This window comes from Aulonocara stuartgranti (genome assembly GCF_965226115.1).
Source record: "Aulonocara stuartgranti genome assembly, chromosome: 17".
Lineage (NCBI taxonomy): Eukaryota > Metazoa > Chordata > Actinopteri > Cichliformes > Cichlidae > Aulonocara > Aulonocara stuartgranti.
Window position 1 is genome coordinate 7,368,033 of NC_138953.1, and position 23,011 is coordinate 7,391,043.

Below are 23,011 nucleotides of genomic sequence, written 5' to 3' on the forward strand. Positions count from 1 at the left end.
GTGGCATATCTAGGTGAAGAGGTACTAGTATTAGTTTTGTTACTTAGCAGTACTTGCTCTTATTGGCCCATTTACAGCTCATCCTACCCTTTGTCCTAGAGGCATAGGGTCCATCATTTACATTGTTTACAACTTGTAACATGTTTTTTGAAGAGCTTAGGATGCTTTAAACAACAAACTAGAAGCTTCTCTTTTCAGCTTTTGCTTACAGTGGCTTGCAAAAATGTGACAAAATGTGGAAAAGTTCAAGGGAGCCGAATACTTTTGCAAGCCACTCTATATGTACATATTTTAAACAGCATTCCTTTCCAATGGAAAAATCTTTGTGGGTATTTCACTGTAATTTTTTTTTACAGTAGATTATGTATTTTAGTGTTTTGCCCAACATGCATGAGTTTTTCACTGCACTGTGTCTTAAAATTTGTGGTTGTTATATTGTCATAGTTGTGATGCATATTTTCCTCTTCCTTCCCCTTGTTCCCCTTGCATGTCCTTGTGCAACAAATTTGTCTGATCGGTCATCTGTGACACAGCCAAAAATGGGATGTGTTGCAATTTTCATTACTAAAGTCAACCATAATTAGAGGACAAACATCTTTCTATCATCTTGTAAAAAAACTTTGTGATTGTGGCTTTTGTGTTGGCCACACTGATCATTTCTTTCAGAAAGATAGTATCCATCATAGCTTTGCAGCATACATTTAAAAAAATGAGTAGGTATATAAGGATTCTTCACCTTCAAGTTTGAAGGCTGTTCAAATGTTTTGGTGCACAAAAGCTTCACCAAGTTTGCTTTCAGTTTGTTCAATATTGTTTTCCTAGATACTTAGAATCCATGTGAAAACAGCCATTAACTAGCTCTCTGGGTTCACCACTAGTCGTTTGCACCAATTAGACGAGACATTATATTGCATCAGTGCAGTCACCTGGCCCGTGCTCAGAAACAGGTCCTTCTGTAATTATAGTCAGTGTCCAGTGGCTACAGGATACCTCATTTGAGCTCCTTAATCATTTGCTCTGAGATATTAGCTTGCTACACTTGGCTATATAAGGTCTCCACAACATTGCCGTTGGTAGACTTGACCATTGTTTAAATGATTACAGTGCTCATGCTTCATATTTGATGCTAGGTTTCTTTCACATTTTGCTTACACTGATTCCTTGTGTTGAATTTATTACTAACATGGAGGATGTCTAAAAGAATTTAAAGCATCTGATGTTACTGTGGCGCTTTCATATACTCTTAGCCCTTAATTCAGTTTTCCTGATTCTTCAGTGTCTGCCTTAAGGTAAACTGACTTGAGGATGACATAAAACTCCAATTTTTAGAAATATGTTTTCTAATAATGTGGATGAGATATCTGGAACTGTATTTCTTTTTTTACATCTTTCTTCTACACATTTTTCAGTTTTGAGTATCTCAAAGGATTATCTCAATGATAAATAAAGTAATTACCTCAGCAAAAGACTGTAACACACCTGGCAAGAAATATATGAGCCTTTCTTCCTTGAGGTGCACACAGACATCAGCAAAAATACTTTTTTTGTTTTCTTCTTCTTTTGTATTTTTATTTATAACTTTACAATGAAGTGTTTACAACTGTAATGGCAGTGTCTGTAAGTGTAACAAGACCTAAAAGTGACGAAGACGACTTAAGAATGCGAAAAGTTAAGCAAGAGCATAATTTATTGTCTTGAGGTTGAATGCAGAGTCGAAAGTATAAAATCCACTGAGTGTAGACAGACTGCTCTGCGGAATAGGGAAGTGGAGACACGTGGGGGAATTGAGACACAGGTGCTGATAATAAAAAGATACCTTCTAAACGCAGACAGGAAACTCTCACTGGAACATGCTACAAAAATAACATGGAGGAATCTAGACAGAAACCTTAAAGCATAATATCAAAAAGCTAAAACTCCTTCCTAGAATAAACAAGCAGTAAAAAAAAAAAAAAAAATCTAAACCTTAAACACAGAGAAGAAGAAAAAATAAAAAGCAACCCAAAATTAACTAAGGATTCAAAACTTTCAAAATCACCACAAAAGCCACAGAATACAACACAGTGCCTATTCATTTATAACAGGAAGTCTACAGAAAAATAGTCTTAAATTCTCTCCAGCTGTCAGAACCTGTTATTTCTCAGTCGCTCATACATACCTTAACAATAAACAACAACAACATAAGTTAGCTTTTTTATATTCAGTCAAGCCAACAGAAGTTTAAACTGAGCATCAGAATGAAGGAGAAAGGTGATTTAACTGACTTTGACGTGGTTGTTGGTTCCAGACAGGGTGGTCCGACTATGACAGAAACTGCTGCTCTACAGGGATTTTCATGCATGGCTATGTCTCGGGTTTACAGAGGTTTACTGAGCATCCGTTTTCTGGATGAAAATCCCTTGCTGATGTCAGAGGTCAGAGCAGAAATTTGAAGGAAAAAGGGAGTCAAGCCAGGTACTAACAAAATGCATCACGTGAAGTAGCAGTTGAGTGTAAATGTAAAACCTGTCTTTTCACAATCTGATAAATATCTTGAACAGGATCTCCGTTAGTCTCAGTCGTAGCCTTGGCTTTTGTTCCTGCGCTCTCCAACATACCTTCACACACATAATCCGCATTTCTCAAACACATAAACACATACAAGCTTTTTTTTATAGAGCTAACATGCAAAATTCATGTCAGAGAAAAGATATTTTTAACAGGACATTAAAATATTTCTGCTACTATCTAAATATTGATTAAGTTTACTAATAAACACAACTCCACAGCAAAGCTTTGGTGTTTAGTTGCAGTTCAGACAATCTTTGTGGTAGGTCCTCAGCCTCAGGTGTGTCTAAACAAACAAACAAAAAGCCAGTCCTCTCAGAGATTGGTCAACTTTGGTAGCTGGCAAATCGCATGGCATCAACCATAACCAAACATTACGCAAGGTTAATAGTTTCTTAATAACACAGTCAAGTATGTGGATACCATTAGTGCATCTCAAATTATAGTCTATGATTTTTTTTGTTAAATAATTCAACTGGAAAGGGTAAACTTTCAAATATTCTCTATTCATTACACATAAAATGAAAAAAAAAATCCAAACCTTTTTTGTTTTAATTTGGATGATTATGGCTTATAACTAATGAAACTCTGAAAAGCAAGTTAGTTAGACTCAAGGTTTTCATTTCATGGTAGCAGAGATATATCAGACATATCTGTGGTGTGGTCAGCACGCATCAAATGATAAGTTTGCTTTTCTGCTCTCACGTGTTTCATTATTACTGTGTTCTAATGACATAAGGTGAAAATTATTTTCTTTTCTATACACGTCTGTGCAAAACAAACAAACCGCCCCCCAAAAAAAACTTTAATATAGTTTTAAATAAGATCTTTCGGCGCTTTCCAGTTGCAAACATCAGAGGCATCACTATACAATGTATATACTACTATACAATATAATCCATACTTTTTCTTGTGGATAAAGCCAGATTTTTCTTTTTTTTTTATTTCCATCGTGACAAATAATAAAAATTATTTAAACAAAGTTAGCTGGAGGATGAAGTTTAGACGTAAACATGGACTTTTTGAGATGTTTTTGAAGTTCAAAACTGTGCACTGCGCTCTGCAATGCTGCAGTAAGTCAGGAAGCGGTTAATTAGCAAGGTTTTTTTTTTTCAGAGGTTAAAACCTCGCTTCTCTGTTCATCAGTAGGAGGAAAACATTGGCAGACTGAATTAATATCTGTTGAAGGTGGTCACCAAAGAATTTGAAGCACCCGAAGAACCTCATTTGTGTTCTTCGGGTTCTTCCTACATTTTCCGAGGTGTCACATTCTCTGCTCACCGCAACCTTTTTGTTTATTTACGTCTAATCAGTCCATCTGCCTCTTCTTGGTGACTACTTCTGCTGTACAGAAAGCTTGCTTCCTGTTTTAAGCACAACCCTTCAATCCTTACCCACCCTTGCCTACTTAAAACCATGCATAGGAAACAGCGTACACACTGTATATACACAAGCCTGCACCGGTGTTAATTTGATGGCCATGGTGGTTTAGAATTTCACAGCGCCTCAATTCAAGATGAATTTCCTCTACAGATTGGGAATATTCCTTAATATTCTGTGGATACAAGCTTTCTTTGTGCCTGGATTACAGTGTAATCTGTCAGAGGAAGGTAGGGCTTGAAGGATGGTTTATTTATCAACACTGGAGTATAAACTGATACTATGCAACCACACACTATTGCCAAAATGTGAAAATGGGAGCAATACAGATACTCAGAGCACGTTTCTTTGTTAGCGGGGCATAAGGCATTAATATGAACTTTGGGCTCCTTGTTAACTTGAATGCAATGCCCACAATGTCTTTTTTTTTTTTTTGTATTTCCAATATTCTTCATTTATTGTGTTTGTCATTTTTGGAGCAGATGTTTTGTTCTTGAAGGATGAGCCTAATCCAAAGTGTTTCTCTCGGACAACATTTGATTTCACCTGCTTCTTCGAGACTGCAGACAACAGGACTTATAATTTGTTCTACTCTATAGAGTATGTTAAACACTGTGAATCTACTGAACTTTCTGTATTATGAAAACTATTAAATACTATTTATGCATTGTGTTTAGACACTTTTTGATACTTCTGGCATGCTACTGATATTTATTTATTATTCTATGTGCACGCTTCTGCTGTATACTGACTACATTTTTAGGAAAGTTCTTAGTTAGTTAGTTTTTTTATTGATTGACCATTTTAATGGTTTATGCACGATAGTCGCCTGTATTGCATTTCTTCTTACCCGCAAGGCAAGATGTTTAAAACTGTTTTATTAGCTCATTAATGAGCAGCCCTGCCTGCTGTTTTTTTCTTTCATCCCAATCAAGCTCTCCAGCGCAGAGGTGTGAATTATCCGTCCAGAGAACAGAGAAGGGAACTTTGCTGCACATCTGCTCTTTACCTGAAGTTATGTGGTTTGTTGACTGCATCCTTACAGTCACTGAATCCTTTACGAACGCCACCATCTACACTCGGACTGTCTTTATGAACGATCATGGTAAGACATCTTGTCTTTTCAAAACTGAATTTTTCATCACATAAAGAGTATTGAAGAAACTTTACTTAGATACTGTATATTACAAAATTTAAAACATTTTCATCTTTTGATAAAGGTGACGAATAGATGCTGAGTGTTATGGGTTAGATCAAAAATAAGTTGCAGTGAACTGGAATTTAGGTTTTGCATCCTTGAATCCTAGTTTAAAGGACGGGAAGGCTTTAGGATGATTTGCAAGGAAGTAACTATGTTGATTAAAAAGAGAGAAGAAAACACAAATAGCATTGCTAATTTATTGTGGGTATCACCAGTTAACTAGAAAGTCAGGGGCCACCTCAACCTTTGCCAAGGCACTAGTCAATTATTCCCACCATCTTCCCACCTATAATCCAATACTGTGTTCTTCCTTCTGTGATGATGTCCCAGCCCCAACTCCTAAACCCGAGTGTTTTTTCTTTTAGTTCTTTTAGATCCACCAGTTAATCTGTCTTTACACCCAAATGGCCAAGTGGGACAGCTGAATCCTTCATGGACTTCAAACATAAAAGACGTACTAGTGAAGTACAGAATTGAGTACTCCTCTGAGGTCCTTTACAAGGAGTTAGATCTAGAGGTACACACAGCTGCTCTCCTTTGTCTTTCAGCTGTTCCCTTTAGGAGTTGCTGCAGCAGATCATCTGTTGTCATCTGACACTACACCCAGCATCCTCTGTCACACCAACGCTCTGCATGTCCTCCTTTCATAAATCTTCTCTGTGGTCTTCCTCTTTTCTTCCTGCCTTGCAGCTCCATCTTAACCTTCAATTGTCCGATACATCCACTGTCCGTCCTCTGCACATGTTCAAACCATCTCAGCCTTGCCTCGCTAACTTTATCTCCAAACGGCTCAACCTAAGCTGTCCCTCTGATGTGCTCATTTCTAATTTTGTCCATTCTGGTCCATTCTTGCTTCTACTGACTTTCATTCCTCTTCTCTCCAGTGCATACCTCCATGTCTCCAGAATCTCTTCCACCTGCTCCATGCTCTCGGTACAGATCATGTTGTCTGCAATCATCATAGTCCACAAAGACTGAGTAGTCTATTGTGTTTTCATCGGTCACCCATTGTGAAGCCTTAGGGTGCTTCACAAAGCAGCTTCCCTTTCTAGACCCTGGGGTTAAGACCATCTTTATAATTCTTCAAGTGTTTACGGCTCAACTGCTGTTCATGACAACTGCATTGGATGTGAATTTTTATACAGCTCCCCAAAGTCTATGAAGGTTTGAAGTTATGCATTTGGTGGTTAGTTGTTATAAAAGTCAGTCTAAAGACTGCCTAAATATAGAATTCCATTTACTGTCAGTTTGCTGATAACCAGTGCCAGAATTACCAAATGATTCCTGAGCTCTGCCTTCTGAGACTGACTCATCTCATTGTAGCTTATATTTTTGTGGTTACTTTTTTCAAACAAAGCTTTATGATGATGCTTTTGATTTCTACCTAAGAAAGAGGACACACTGGATTCTCTAAAAGAAGGCGAGGAGGTTAAAGTGCAAGTCGCTATTAAACCTGATTCACCTTTTGATGGCCTTTGGAGCAGGTGGTCAGATCCTGCGCGAGCTGTGGTCCCCCAAAGTGCAGGTGCGACCAAGCAAGAATTACAGAGAGAATAAAATGGTACCCATTGAACAGCACCTGGTTGCTCAGTAATGATCTTTTCCATGCTTTTCAGATGACACTGCACTTTTATGCTTCACCTCTGACCTGAAAAATGTCACCTGTCACTGGAATTCGAGCAAATATGATAAAAACAACTTTGGACTTTTTTACCAAATCCTTCACAGGTAACACAAAACACTCATTCATCACTTCATGAATTATTACGCACAGGTCATTTTTCCATCCACCTGTGTTGTGGCACAAAAGCATCCATCCAAGCATCCTTCCATCTTATTGTCACACAGTTTGAGCACTAAAATACTCAAACTAATCCAGAGTTTTGAACGGGTCAATTCAACAGAAATGTATATGAAACTTTTATTTTCTGTGATTTGACTTTGTTACAACTCTTGTAGCAAGACCTCGAGGTGGACGAGTTGGACTGAATGTGTGGCTGATGAGAAAATCATTGACCAGTGTTGTTTCCATGGAGGAGAGTCCAGGGAAGTCAGGGTCAAGCTCACAAACATCTCATGTCCAAAAAGGAGGACTTTCTACACTGGAGCATTTACACTCAGCAACTCCAGTGAGTGGCATTTAATTGTTTTATTTCTATCATTCTTGGTTATTTTGCATGTGCGATCTGTGTTTAAACTAAAATTGTTTTTTTTTGCTTTTTTTTTTTTAAATCAAGAAGCAGCTCAGAAAAGTCCCCATTATTAACCAACTGTGCCATGAATGACTAACTGCTACTTTAGTTTGTATGCTGAAGTTTTGCTTCTAAGAACATGCTCATACATTTACTCAGATCTTTCAGTCATATAAGTGATTAATATATACAACAGTCCTCTGGTCAGTTGTGAACATGTTCAGACTTGGTTTACCTTTCAATTTGGAAGAAAGGCAGAGGTTTGTTAGCTCTTAAGCTTGCCTGGATGTCTTGAAGGAAACTTTCAGTTAGGTTTGTGGGCTTCCTTTTCACTGATCAAACCTGAGACAAGGTCTTATGAAAGATTTTTTCTTTGCAGTCAAAACATCCCCACCAACTCATCTGAAAAGAATCCTCAAGAAAGATAAGTTGTGCTTGAAATGGGACGCTCCTCTTCCGTCACTGTCAAATTACCTACAGTATGAATTTGACCACCAGCTGAAAGAATATGAAGGATGGAAGGTAAGTAGCTGTGTATGTGTGCGCTGTCTTTACTGACATCCAAGGGCCATGTTTGAATTGAATATATCTTCCTTCCTGCCCTTTAGATTCCTTTCAAAACTATTTAGAATTATCATGATGGCACATATTCTGTTTGTGGACCAATGATATTAGGTCTAAGCAGTGTCAAGCAGTGTGAAGGCTGCTTGATCTTTCCAGCAGATGGCGCCAGCGTTGAACTTTTTCAGTTTACGTGCAGCCAGCCCTTTAAATCACATGCATGAGTGCATTTTAAGAGAAATCTCAAAGGTGTTGTCAAAGAATGCAAAGGAAATAACAGACTATAATCATATAATAATGTGATTTGGTTCCCTTTCTGTTTCAGTATTTCCGTCCAGAGATAGTAAAGGGCCCTAAGACAGAAGCATGTGTTGAGGTTCCAGCAGGCAGCCAGTACAGAGTCAGGGTCAGAGCTAAACCCGCTGGGCAAATTTACTCTGGCTTCTGGAGTGACTGGTCCAATGTGTTCACTGGTGAAAACCCCCGTGACTCCCTCAGTTACACAGGTAAGCCTCCAGCAAGATCAAAAATTCAATAAATACAAACTTGACCATAAAGTAAAATAAAAAGTATCACTAGGTAGAGATGAGTAGATTACTCCTTTCTAAGAACTAGAAGCAAGTAGTTTATTTAACTTTTAGTAGTTTGAAATGTTATCTTTAAGTACAATGATGTTCTTTGTTGCTGTAAGGGAACAAACAGATATGATACATTTCAAACTTGGATGCATTGCATTTTCAGGCGTGTTGCTCATCGTGTGTATCCCAGTGTTTATACTGATAACAGCCACCATCAGCACCATCGTGTGTGCCCTGCACATCAGGTAGATTTTATTTTTCTCACAGCTCATTCAAAATTTTAATCACCTATAAGAAAATCCAAACCAAGATGTTCCCTTTCTTTTATAAGGGTTTTTTTTTTTTTTTAACTAAATTTTATGACATAAAAAGATTTAAGGACATGTTTCCTCTCTTTTGTGCATTTTTATAGGAAAGTCAAGCAGTATTTTTGGCCACCAATTCCAAACCCTGAGAAAGTCTTGCAAGGCTATCTGACAGAGATCAACACGCAGAAAAGGGTAAGTTATTTAACTGCATTACAGGTACTTTCATCCTTGTTTTCTTGGAAAAATGGACTAGAAACAGATATTATGTGGGATCACAAAACTCCTGCAGGCCCACCCATAGCAAAAAACAGCAACTATTTATTGGAATACTCTGATCTGTATTTTATTTGGTTTTGGAAAATATCTACAGTATGAATTTAGATTAGTTTTGTGACATCTTTGTGGCATGATGATAAGGTTTCACACTCTCGTTGTATAAAAAAAGTGCTTGCTTTTAAATGAATTAATATTAATGATACTAATAAATGGTGATCTTTTAACTCATCACAGTATCTAATACAGTAGAAGTCTATACTGACAGTCAAATTCATGGTGGAGAACTAGAGGCGTGTCCCTCGTGATTCTAACCTGATGAACTACCTTCTTGTAGACTTCTCCACTGAAAAGTGCTGCTTCGTCTTTGGGCTGTAACCGTAGATTCCGCTCTGATCACCAGTGTTACACATCAAAGTCAGCAAGGATTTAAATGCATTTTTTACATTTAGATGTCAAAAAATATTTTGATCAAACTAATAGCAGTATGTTTTTTGTTTTTTTGTAAGAAAAACAAAAGTTAAGCTTGCTCCAAATGAAAGCACTTTTCAAATGACATTTTTTTTTCCTTATTAAAAATAAATCCCTGTACACTATAGGATCATCCTGTTCTAGAAAAGCTGTGCTCCGAGGAAAACACTACATCTGTAGTGGAGATCATGTCTGAAGAAGAGGTTTCCGAGTTTAGGAAGCCGTCAGAAGAATTCGCCGAGCTCCTGTCATCAGAAGGGAGCTTCACCAGCAGCGAACTGGTAGATGGAAGCCCGGGGACAGAAATCTTTCCAGACTACGTGACTCTCAACAAAGACAGTATCTTTCTCTGCTCACCAGCAAACATTTACATACATGAGCATGTGACAGAGAAAGGAAACCATGAGATAGGAGATGAGTACCTTCCCACGTGTTCCTGCTCTGATGGCTCCGTCTGCTTCTCACCTTGCTTATGCAGTGACCTTCTTAACCATTCATATTTGCCTCTGGCAGAGCCTGCAGAAAAATTCAGCTGCAAGGTCACTGCTGCAAGGAGTCCCGGAAACATCTATACTAACTTTCCATAAGAAGAACAAAAAGTGTAGCAAGTGTTTGGTTTTTTTTGTTTGTTTGTTTGTTTCCATCAGTGCAAATCTTCTGTACAGTAATCTCTGCCCTTTGTACTGTTTGGCTGTAAAAAAAAAAAAAAGGCTACAAAATGAAAACAGAGCTCAGCTATGAATTATTTGAGCCTTAACACATTGTTTGGCCCAAGTAAAGAAGCGATTCCACAAAGTCGTCATCAACGGTCAGCCCTGATATGTAGTCTTTTAGGATCAGATGGTATCAGATTTGGAGTTTAAGTTTTTGGTTGGCAGGATTTTACAGCGACTTTCATTTTACTTTCCATCGTCAAATTGTATATTGTATGCAGGGCTGTCTCTATCTTGTGTGAGAGAAAATGGTGAGACTATGAGTCTGTGACTGCATTCAGTGGTGTGACCAATTAAGAATCATTTCTGAGTCTTGTGCTATACTCAGCCATATGCTCACAGGATCCCTCTGCGACACGTTCCGGCTCATTCACACTGCCGCTGTTTATGGAGCAGAGAGTCTTCCGCAGCTGCTTATATTTCATATAATTTAAAGTTGTTATGTTAACATTTCTTTTGGGGGAGTTTTACACTATTGTGATACAATTTTGTACATCGCAGTAATGGAATGCAACGGAGTTTGCTTTGGACCTTGGTGTAGAAGATGTACATTCTTTCTGTATGCTGTATAAAGCAAATTTCCCCTTAAATGTTACATTGTTGCCAAGTGAAGGTGACACCCGAGTGTTTTTTCCCCTTTCACTGTCCTACCAATGTTGTATAGTGATTGTACGTGTTACTTTTTAGACATTTTTGCAACTTCCTTTCTTTTTTCTTTTTTAAAGAAAGTACAATAATAACTGAAAAAAGTGTTAATTATGCATTACAATGTTGTTTTCATGTTTTGCAGTTTTGACAATAAAATTTAACAAAATTATATTCTTTTTGGATTTTCTGTAGTCACTGAACCATTTAGGCTTTGACTGGTATTACATTTCAAAGCGAAACCCAGGAGATGCTCAACATTTTACATATTTGCCTCTGGCTGGGCCTGCAGGTAAGTTTAACTGCAAGGTCACTGCGGCAAGGAGTATCAGAAACATCTATATCAAGTTCCCCTAAAAAGAAAGAACAAGGTAAGAAGTGTACTTTGTTTCCAGTGGTGGAGATTTCATGTACAGTACAATATGTAAAGTTGGCTGTGAAAAGGATACAAAATGAGGGTTAGGGCTCAGTGGTGACTTATCGGATGATTAAAAGAAGTGTTTCCATAAAATAACAACGATAAATTTTTTCTATTAAGGCTTTTAGAACAAAAACGTTCACGTCAGACTTCATCTTCTTGCTTTTCTTGCCTCCACCTAAATAACAGCTACAGTATCCTACCTTGAGATATCTTATTTTTATTTTTCAAAGCACAAGCAGTCTTTCTGTGTGTTATACTTTTACTGTCAGTAGGTGGTGGTAGAGATCAGCAGGTGGGCTGTTGTCACAGTAAGTCCTTCTCAGACATGTGGGCAGCTACACTACATGACAGAAACTGGGAGAACATTTAGATTTTGGCCGAGTCTTAAGTTTGTATTTTTATCATACATTCACACACACACGATATCCCCGTAAGCAATATTAACTTTGTAGTAATATGAGTAAACTGGTGAGGATGTTTCACTTCAACTCTGTCATAAAAAACAAAAACCAACAGACACATTACAGCTAGATGTTAATTTATTACACAAAATAATTGAAAGGCTCAATGTAAGATGATTCAAATAATTATCACTCACAAATTGTACTTAAGACCTGAGATGAAACATGGGAAATCACAACATCACGACCACTGGTGCGGACGAGGGAACCAACAAGAAAATGAACAAGAATTCTTTAACAAAATCACTGCACTGTTTGGGAACACCGTCTTCAAAAAGCAAGAACTGCATTAAATGTTCATTCAAACATTTATTGAATATTTTGGTGTCACTCGGGGAGGTTGATGATTTTAGATAATGCCAGCTCTTGACACAATACTAATCAGACAGTGTATGACTCTATCACTCACTGGTTGAGAATCACAAATGGCTCTGCAACTACTGTATGCTATCACCCCGCATCCAGCCAGCCGCCTTCTGTAAAATATACTGCTGTCGCACTTTAATGGCACATCTACAGCGTTCGCCAGACTGTATGATATCATGGCCATAAATTAGCCCACAATCGTCTATGAGGCAATCGCAGAGGGTGGGAGAAAAGCGAGCTATGAGAGGGAGACAGTTGAGAGAAAGAGAGAAAGCTTAAAAGAGTCAGTGTTTACTGGCGTACAAGCCTCTCCTCCCAACAAGAATTCTTTCCATGTTTCATCACTGCCCACTTGCCCATACACAAATGTCTGTGGAGGGAGGTTGACTCACCTCATGATGTCATTTCCTTAACTTTCACTTGCAATCAGGGTGAGAAACGACATGGTTTGAAATCTGATGGGTTTTAACATGCATACGGTGTAACACAGTATACGTGTTTACGTATGCTATGTTGCCATGTTTACAGGCCCTAAAAACGTGAATTCAGCAACAACAGGAATAAGGCCACCGAGGCAGGTCAACCTTTCAGCTCCTACTGGGACGCAACACATGGAAACACAGCAAACAGCTTGTTCTGTATTTGAGTACAAACTCTGACTGCAGTGACATTTGGTCCTACTGGGTTCTGTGAGACAGACAGAGTTTCCCAGCAAGATCTTAGTCAACAGTGGAGTGAAAACTGCCATACAAGGGGGGAAAAAAAGAAGAAAAAATTAGAGTAATTAACGACACTGGCACAGTTAATGATGTGAGAAAACTACACTGCCTTCAGAATCATTCAGCAGGATTGAAGTCATTGATTTTCCAGAGAGGCACTGTAGATTAAAAGAAGCAGAGGTGTTCTGTTCGAGTAAATGAAAGTCTAGGTCAGAGTTTAATAATGAAAACACTAATTTTCCACCTCTGTCGGGTTAGGGTTTCTAAGTCTTTCTTACATGTCTGTCATCCCCTCTTTGTTTATACAATGTTTACATCAACAAAACGTTACAAAACCACTGCAATATAGCATCACTTGACCAGTTACTGCCATAGACTGTATATAAAAGATGGATACAGCTACACATTGGTTTGCAAGGAGCATTTTTGTCATCACCATCTTAATGTTTTGAACCTGGACGAGCAAGAAGTAGATCTGACTAAATAAAACAAAACAAAAAACAAGTAACATTGGACGCTAAAGAATATCCTGCTTCATCTTTACCTTTACGTGTTTTACCCTAAATAGATCATCATTTAAAATCAATTAAAACAATGCCATATTGTTTTAATTGATGCCGATACGACGGCATTGTTTTATCGGACACCAACTGAGACTATAAACTCATCCATGTTTTCTGAAGTCATACAACAAATGCAAAGTAGGATCATTTTCTTATAGACTTCCATGCAATCCATGATCTTTTCTTCTTTTTTTAACAAGAGGTGTCGCCCCCTGGTGCCCATTATAAGTAATGCAGGTTTAAGGCACTTCCACACATGCGTAATTTTTTTGTTTTCTTTTTCCACCGGTCTGGGAGGTGACATCCATCTTTATATATAATCTTCAGTCACTGGTAGCTTCTCTAAATAACAAGTTATAATGCAAAAAAAAAAAAAAAAAAAAAATCACTGTAATCACACCAGAATCTCACATCTTCACAAGGCTTTTCAAGTTTTTTAAGAACTGTATTTTCAGAATAAGAATTATTTTCAGAATAAGAATTCACAATATTTGTTTGAATTAATAAGCAATGTTATGGTTTTGGAAGTTTGTTTTAGCACCACTTGTAAAGGAACAGTACGGTGGCCCTGAGAGGCCAAACGGACTGCAACTTAAGAAAACACCAGAAATAGGAAAAATGACAACGGAAATAGGAAAAAACACAAGGGAAGTGTTTCTGGGGAGACAATAACCTCACGGACCAGTTGCAGGAACCCAAAACATGGTAGGCGTGTTTTATCATGATTCATATAATACTAATGACGGATTTTCAGGCTAATAGTCAGGCTAACACACTTACCTCTCATCTTTTCTTTCCACACAAAACCAATAGATTCTCCACTTCTTTTAAGTGTCTCCCAGTGCAATCTTAGCATATTTTGGTTCCTGCAACTAGTCCGTCGGGTTATTGTCTCCCCAAAAATACACCTCCCTTGTGCTTTTGGAAATCTGTTCTTTGCTATTTCTTTTTTCCTATTTCCGTTGTGTTTTGTGTGCTTTTGAAGCATTTTTCTTATTGCTGGTGTTTTCCTAAGTTGCAGTCCGTTTGGCCTCTCAGGGCCACCATAGAACAGAAGCAATTTGACATACAAGAGGAAAAAAAAGTGTAACTGCAACAATCACATTGAGATTTTATATCACATCGTAGCAGGACTTGCTCCAAAACACAGTTCTTGAAGAATTAGTGCATAATTCATTACATAAGCAAACACACAGAAAAATTAAATCACAGTTAAAAGGGTGACCATAAACAATGCACATCAATTGTATCATTTTTATTTGTACCCAAATGATTTCTGAATTAGCTGAATTATTAATACATCTGAAGTCAAATGTTGGTAAGACCATACTGTACAGAGACAACAGCTGACAGGTCCCACTGGGTTTCACCAGCGCTCTGTTCTGTGTGGTTCAGAGTTGTAAACACTGGACAGTAAGTAAGTGTGGTTCTACTAATGTGGTTTTACCTGCTGTGCAGGTTAAAGGGGAAATTCAACATGGCACATGGTTGACTAATCTGATCTGGGATCAGGTCTTTATCAGATACACTTGTAATTAATGACAACAGCTTGTATACAAGTGAAGCAGCATATGCTATTGGAAAATACAAATGAATTAATAAGGAGAAAATTTGACGAACATATTGTATTTTAAATCAACTGAACTATTCTTTCAAACTTTTAATTTTATTTTAGTGTTTTGGAGTGAAAGGGTAGACAGATTACTCCCTTTGCCCCTCAGCAACATTAAACTTCCCTACACCTCCTCTGTATACCAGGATGGTCAAACCTTGGGATCCATGGTGATTAGTTAAAGGCTCCGCGTGGTTACCATGCACTGAGAGACCCCGAGTGACCCCGCTCAGATGTTTGCCTTCTTGTTGATCAGTACAGAGCAGCATGTTAGGGCTCCATCCACTTTGACCTTCTCCAAGTTGGACATGGGTATCAGCATGTGGTCCTTCAGCTTCTCAAACACCTGCAGGACACACAGACAGGAGCGCAGCTAGGAATTAGCTAATTTTCTCTGTTCATTTCAATTCAGTAGAATTAGAAAAGGCTAAAGAACAATCTAATGTGAAGTAGTTAAGTTGGAAGTGGAACATACGTAACACTTAAGTTTGTTTGCTCAGCTTGTCAACTTGTAATTCTCCGTGATATAAAAACTCTGCAGGGAGACGCAAATTGTGAAGAACAAGCATTCAAGCTTTCCTGGTCTCCCGGCAAAATATAAAAAAAGAAGAAGAAAAGAGAGAGAGAAGGGAGTGAGAACTATGACGACATTCTCAAAAGACCCTTGTAAAGTAGTGTGTCACTGTGTGGACACCTTCCAGAAAAAAACTAGCGTTTTCCTACCACACTTCCAAACCAAGACAGTTTTCTCTATAAACTCTAACTTCAACCCTGCTGTGACTTTCAGTGAGGCCTTATGGCACAGCCAGAGGGACCAACTAAACTAATTTTTATCTCATGATGCAATTTGGCTGATAAAGCCTCTGCTGAACCAGATGCCATGTGTAACCTCACCTCACTGAAGTTCTGTCTAAGTCTTGATTCTTTTCTGGGACATTTTGTGTAACACGGCCAGCAGCACAAATCAGAGCTTTCCTGAAATATTCTCAACATTGGTGCTGACCAGCTATGGACTCCTGTAACAATTATATACTATTTGTTAAAATATGTTAATTCTTATTTATATGTATTAGAATCAAACTGAGAAAACCTGCTTGCCATTTGCTGTTTTTTTAAGGATCCGCAGGGCTTGAAGTGTGGGGAGTGGCCAGTCTGGTCCAAACTGTGCTATTTGTGCCTTTTAGGGCATTTTAATTGAATAAATGAAATAACATGGTCTGAAGCAGCATGCTCGGCCTGTCCAAGAGGTGCTTCAGGTTCAGGTTTGCTTGTTTTTTTTTTTCTTAGTCTCTTGGGCCCTAATTACACTTATTTCCAATAGAGACCAGTCTGTAACCATCTGCCAACCACATGAGAAAAATTTCTATCTCCCAATTTGTTGGCTGTGAGTTGCTAAAGTATGCTGGTAGTCACTAGATGAAACATACAGTTCTGTGCTAAATACATCCTTCCTGTTGCTTTGGTCGTTAGCAGATTGCCGAGGTTGCTCATGGTTTGCAGGGAAGAGGCAGAGTGGTTTGTAAAGCAACTGCTGTCAAAAAGTGCAGCAAAAGCTGGAAACAGACAGTTCCCCTTCAAAGTAAACATGGTGGCTGCAATGGTGACTCAAAACGTTCACATTGTTGTTCATTTTTGGCTTGTATTGCACTTTTTCAAGCTTTATTACTGTTTGGGTAGCAGTTAGCAAGCATAAAGTCGGCATCTTCCAAGCAAGCTACAACAGCTAGAATCTGCTTGTGACCAAAGTAATCATGAGGAGGTTTTTGGTGCTCTTTGTGAACAATTATCTATCAACTGTCAGCAACCTCCAGCACCCATTCAACAAGTGGTTAGGGAATACAGATTTTTTCCGTGCTATCACTAGTTGCCAAATAGTGGACAACCCATCTCTAGGGCTTTATAATTACGGATTTACTTAGGACTATTTAGCAAGTATCTGCAGTTTATCGAGACAGGTTTTACTTGACAACATTAGCTGATAACTTGGCACTTTAGCCTTTTGATGAAACATTGCTACCCCCATCCCCCAAAACAACAAACAAACAAACAAACAAAGAAGAAACCCACAATATTGTCACAGATAAAATGCTGAAGTAAAGGCTCAGAACCCAGGGAGTGATGATGGTTAGCTCCATCTTTTATATACAGTCTATGGTCTACAGGCATGGCAGCAATGCTTTAAACTAAGCAACATGCTGACAAGTGTCGTCAGTGAATACAACAGACAACTTAGCCTATTGCTAAAGCTAATAATACAGTTTGATCAATGCACTAGAATTGTGGGGAATATGAATGGGTGCACTTATTGGAAACCTGACCCAAAGTTGTAAAGGTAGAAATAAAGACAAAGTCAAATAAAAATAAAATGAAATAAAAGCTTCATGGGGAAAGAGAGTGATAAAGAAATACATTTGAGGTCACTAAAGTTAGAATGATTTTCCCTCTGGAAAACAATCCTGGAGTAACCAAGCAGAACTGCCTCTCAAAAACATCTTAAGTTTAGACCATATAATCAGACATAACTCAGGGAAAATTAAGCTTTCACAGTATTCTCCCAACATAACATCACTAAATCCTCTGCTCTTTATAGCACCTCTGAAACCAAAGTCTCTCTTTTTTTGATCATTTCCAGCTGAGTTCTCATTACTTCAGTTGAGATTTATATGCTGGGTCAGGGTGGCATGGTCTCAGCAAAGTAGTAGTTGCTATATTTCACCGGACCTTTTGTCTGCTTAGTTTCGATGTGTCCAAACAGAGCCCTCAACAGCAGCTGCCAGCACTAACCGTTAAAGGTGCCCCATCTCCACCCCCATCCGACCCTACCAATCCTCTCTCATGACCCCCTGCCTTTGTTGATGTGGAACTATTATGTAACTTCACGAGCCAACTAAAAATAGACCGGAGATCAGGCCAGACAGTGTTTAGAATCAGAAAGCAGCAGACATCTTGCAGTGTCTTGGTAATTGTGCTGACAAATCTCTACATCTCACTGAGGGAACAAGCAACAAGTTCCCCTGGGAACTGTACTAGACAGGATAGTCAGTTCAGATAAAACTGCCCTTGCTATATTACGGCTTGTATTATCTCTCGGAGACTGAAAGCATGAATGGAGATTTGAGAAGGTGTGTACTGATATTCATTTTAAAGAACAAGGGTTATGTGCAGAGCTGTAGTAATCACAGAGGGATAAAGTTGATGAGCCATACTATAAAGATATGAGAAAGAGCTGCTGAAGCTGAAGAGTTGTTAAGAAGAGAGGTGATGATCAGTGAGCAGCAGTATGGCTTCATGCTGAGAAAGAGCACTACAGACCCGATGTTTGCTTTGATAGTGTTGATGGAAAAGTACAGAGAAGGAGCTGCACTATGTCTTTGTGTATGTAGAGAAAGCAACCGATAGGGTGCCAAGAAAGGAACTGTGGTACTGCATGAGGAAGTCAGGAGTGACAAAGAAGTATGTGAGGCTGGAAAGGACATTTATAAGGAGAGTGAAACAGTGGTGAGGTGTGTAGTAGTAAGAGTGACGGATGGGTTTAAGGTGGGTGTGGGATTACTTCAGCTCTGCGCTCCTTCATGTTTACATTGGTAATGGACATGTTAGCAGATAAGTTCAGGCAGGAATCTCTGTGGACTGTGACGTTTAGAGACAGCATTGTGATTGTAGTGAGAGCAGAGAGCAGGTGGAAGAGATTCCGGAGAGGTTGAGGTATGCTCTGGAGAGAAGAGGGATGAAAGTCAGTAGAAGCAAGACAAGAGTGAAAGGAAAGGTTTAGAAGATGGTAGTGAGATCTGCTTTGATGGATAGCTTGGAGATTGTGGCGAACCCAAAAAACAGGAGGATGAGATGCTCAGATTTTACTTAGAAGTCAGAGAGGCAAGGATGAGATGGTTTGGACATGTACAGAGGAGGGATAGTGGATACAGTGGACAAAGGGTATTGAAGATAGAGCTGGCAGGCAGGAGGAAAAGAAGAAGACAACAAAGAAGATTCATGGATGCCGTGAAGGAGGATATGCAGAGGGCTGGTGTGGTAGTGAAGGATGCTAGACATTGCGTGAGATGGACGTAAATGATCTGCTGTAGGGAACAGCCAAAAGAAGAAGCAGTAGAAGTTATATCTTGTGCTATTAATATTTTTCCACTCTCTTCAGGCTACAATTTCTAAAAAGACAGTTTTTGGAGCCAAAACTGTGTTCCAGGTCAATCTCTGAAGAATTTGAACCTTTGAAAGGAAACTGGTTCATGGAACTAGCATACATATCTCAAATAGTGCTCCAAATGTTCTGTTAATATGTGCTTTCAAAAAGGGAAGTATGATATGCTCAAGATTTTATTATGTTCAAGTTGAATTCCCTCAGTTAATCTTGTTGACAAAAGTCTTCACTGTGGATTCTAGTCCAAAGACGCATAATTTGGTGAATTTTTCCTTCTAAAAATAGCTGGCGGAGGTTGAGGTTTCAACCACAGAGTACATTTTGAGGTTTGAGTACTGTCTCTGCAGATTGCAGGTTGCCAGGTTCAATCCAGTGAGAATTCTTTTGACTTGTTGTGATGTGGAATGACCCCAAAGCATCTAAATAACAGTTACGGCTCAGCCTGTCCAAACCCCAAAGAGACGGAGGTGAGACAATAACATGTCATTCACGTCAAGCGACTGTAGCAAGTACGTGTAACGGGTGAAAGGCACATCTTGAAAAATAAACAGCATGTAAGTAGGTCACTGCATGTTTCAGAGATATTTGAGAAAGCACGTAGCTGTGTGTATCCGTGTAGTGAAAATGTACACGGCGAGACAGCCGCTGAGCCCACACGGTTTCTCAAAGTTTGTCAAAGACGTTTTATTTGCAATATATTTGATGAATAGAAGTCTAATATTCAAAGGGCAATTAGTCCTGATCTTTCGGGAGAGAAATGTTGGTCTATGAAGTCTGCGACGCTCACCAGCTGGCTGCATATTATGCTGTTTGTGCTGATTGTTGCTGGGCAGCCACAGTGGATTTAACACTTTACATTTGAAACTGGCCAGAGTGAACCAAAACAGTAAAACTGGAAGTCATTGAACCTGTCAATGATATTAAACCAATTGTTACAGCAGCTGATTTGAACAACTTTGCTCAAGTTCTGAGAAAAACAAGACCTCAATGTCTCTGGCTCCTAGCCTGCAGTCTGATGCTCACAAAGGACACTTCTCATCAAACTGCAGGTTCTTTTGTTAAAAAGAAATTACAGCTCTGGCTGCGGTTAGCCTGCATTGGTCCACTAAAACAACCATGTAGCTTTTGTAGGGTTTCTTTCCCCAGTTGTTTTTCTCAGAGGCCTGGACAAGATGAACAACAACAAAGACAAGTGCTCCTTAAATCTAAATCGCTAAACCAATTTGGTTGTTCTGACGGTGGTCCTTCCTGCCAGGATTGTGGATGAATGTGCTTTATCGTCAGTGATACAAAGTTGCTGAATGTGGATGGGGAAAAGCACCTTTGCACTCTCTGGAAACTCCTCTGCTGTGCAGTGTAGAAGCACGTGTCCCTTGCTGGGCAGGTTCATGTAGATGCAGTTGGCGGCGAGGTCGTCGGGTACTGTCAGTTTGTCGTAGCGATGGTCACTCATCTGCTGCATTATCTACGCAATTGGGAGTGAGAAGACATGACAGGAAACAGACTTTGAGGCAAATGCATAAGTGAAAGTCCACGTAATGTTCAGAAAGACAGACACAAGCCAGGCCATGAGAGATTTTGATTCAGAAGCGAGGCCTCAATACCAAAAGTCAGCGCCACATCCTTCTGCTGGCCAAACCGCCACAGGGGCCTGGGGGGGAAGGGGGCCGGGTGGGTTAATGGAGAACACAGGAGCAGATAGACATTCTTTCTCAGCAGATGTCATGTTATTTATGTAATCTGAAGGAGCTGAAGGTGGGACCGGCGGTGGGGGCTGAGAAGACGCTCGCGTTGCCAGGTGGAAGTCGGCGGGTGAGGATGTTATGACCAGAGGAGAGGCAGGTGCCTCTTAATGTTTATGAGCAGAACATCTGCAGATGGTTACCTCGGAGACGGGTAAGGGAGGGAAGGTTAGTGAAAAAAAAAAGTCAACATTCAGAAAAAATATTTTGAGAAGGGAGATTTTTCCCCTGAATTAAACATACATACATATACATACATACACACATATATATATACACATACACACACACAAACATATATATACACATACACATACACATACACATATCTATCTATCTATCTATCTATCTATCTATCTATCTATCTATCTATATCACTAGCTGGGCCCACGTCCTCATTTTAGTTTTGGCAGCGTTTTAGTAGGTAAAGGCGAAAGCTTGGACATGAATTGAGCTGCGGTTTGGGGAAGGCCTCGAAGAGGACTGGCGACGGCTCCTGGACCTGGCAGATCCCCATGTACTAAATAGAAGTGAAGAAGTTAAAGAACTGAAAAGGGGAGGGAGGGGCACGTAAACAAGGATGAACAGCTGGCAGAACTGGCGGAACCTATATAGATGAGAACCGGAAGGAGTGTGTTTGGAGGCGTGGTCCTGCTCCTGAAATTTCGATAATCTCCAATTACATACAGGCCACTGCACTGCATCCAAAAAGTGTGACGTCTGCTTGACGTACATAAAGGTTTAGAGGAGTGACTGTGAGAAAATGCGATGACACACTACTACAAATGTGGGAGAAAAACTGGTGCTTTGTGAGCACAGTGGGCTTTGTGGCTGTAGATGTTTTCATTTCACTTCCCACTGACAGGATCCATTGCACCAGGGAAGACAAAGGCATATATAGAAATTGGAAAAGGTCAATTACTGCAAGACCATTATATAGAAATATACATTACTCTGAACGTTTTATTATTACCATTGCATTATAAGTCAAATATACTCACACTACTCACAGAAAAAGAAAATCAACCTTTTTCCAGTGTGAATAGTCACCTATTCCTATCCAAACAGCAAATGTGCTGTTCTAAGTGCTTTCCTGGGAAAGTATTCAGGACACAGGAAATGACACATGTTAGGGTTTCTGGCAGCACCATCATTGTTTGGTCAGGGTAAAGAGAGAAACAAGTGTGCAGTTAGTAAGAGCCAATAGAAAACTTAAGAGATTCATTGTTAAATGGACATGAAATCTCTAGAAGGTGCAGCATGTAAAGCAAACACATTAAGTAACCACTGTTTATATCAACAGAGTTGGTATAAAAAAAGATTTCACTGCGTAATATTATGACTGCTGCATTATAAAAGTACACTAAACTGCCAACAAAGCTACTGTTTTTGTACATCTATCAGCTATAACGAGTTTTTCTATTTACAAATGGTACAAATGGTAAAACATCAGCCACAAATGGCACTCCTGGGCGCAGGGCTGCGGGACGAAGCACAGCAGTGTGCGCACATATGTCGGCAGATGCGTAATCAGACATTCCCAGGTCACTCGTGGGAGTGTCATGTGACTGCAACTGCCCTAAATGAAAACACTCAAGTCCATAGGGTGAGGGCCAACACGGTCTGTGACACACGCGAGTATTAAGAGTGAGTAAAATGTCGACTCCACCTAAGATCCCAGTTGTTCCTGCTTTACTCTTCATTTTCTCATTGAATTCAAGGGGAAATATGCGCATAAGGGAAATGACATACAGCAAGATTTCCTCATGTTTCATGTAAAATTTTGATCCATGAAATTCAATTAAATCCTCACCTGACTAATGAAACAGCTGGTTTTCTGTTCACTGCCAGACGCTGCAGCCAATCAATATAGGGGGCAGACCTCTTTTGTGTTTTTCTAAACTTAAAGATTCTTTAATTGAATCAAATCTTAAGCCTAAAGAACTGAAACGTATGGGAAATTATCCTAGATACCTTTACACAATAGTGGCTTTTAACGTCGTCATTCTGGATCTTCACCAAGTGTTAAACTACAGTCAATCGACACAGACTTAATTCGAACAATGGCTGAGGTCCAGCTAATGCACAAGAGTGGTAACTGGGCA

The 23,011-nt window shown here is 39.3% G+C and overlaps 2 protein-coding genes across 6 annotated transcripts in view; one reads left to right on the forward strand and one right to left on the reverse strand.

The window, feature by feature from the left end:
• The first annotated feature begins 3,997 nt into the window (after positions 1-3,997).
• On the forward strand, positions 3,998-11,041 carry mpl (MPL proto-oncogene, thrombopoietin receptor). Of its 2 annotated transcripts, XM_082511128.1 has the most exons (12): positions 3,998-4,157; positions 4,410-4,527; positions 4,863-5,032; positions 5,494-5,645; positions 6,518-6,653; positions 6,745-6,856; positions 7,088-7,257; positions 7,700-7,842; positions 8,207-8,387; positions 8,623-8,704; positions 8,872-8,959; positions 9,640-11,041. In XM_082511128.1, exons 1-12 carry the CDS (start codon positions 4,064-4,066, stop codon positions 10,096-10,098), a joined length of 1,905 nt encoding a protein of 634 aa, XP_082367254.1. In that variant the 5' UTR covers positions 3,998-4,063; the 3' UTR covers positions 10,099-11,041. The 2 variants fall into 2 exon arrangements, with proteins under 2 accessions (XP_082367254.1, XP_082367255.1); XM_082511129.1 differs by lacking the exon at positions 4,410-4,527 and having other exon boundaries at positions 4,067-4,157.
• Positions 11,042-14,639: 3,598 nt separating this feature from the next.
• Positions 14,640-23,011, reverse strand: part of ddah1 (dimethylarginine dimethylaminohydrolase 1) — an 83,118-nt gene continuing 74,746 nt past the window's right edge. For all 4 annotated transcript variants that reach the window (XM_082509834.1, XM_082509837.1, XM_082509835.1 and 1 more), the window contains 2 exons: positions 20,486-20,629; positions 14,640-15,357 (listed from right to left, as the gene is read on the reverse strand). In XM_082509834.1, coding sequence (XP_082365960.1) covers positions 15,241-15,357; positions 20,486-20,629 — 261 coding nt within the window. In that variant the 3' untranslated portion in view covers positions 14,640-15,240. The remainder of the gene's footprint in view (positions 15,358-20,485; positions 20,630-23,011) is intronic.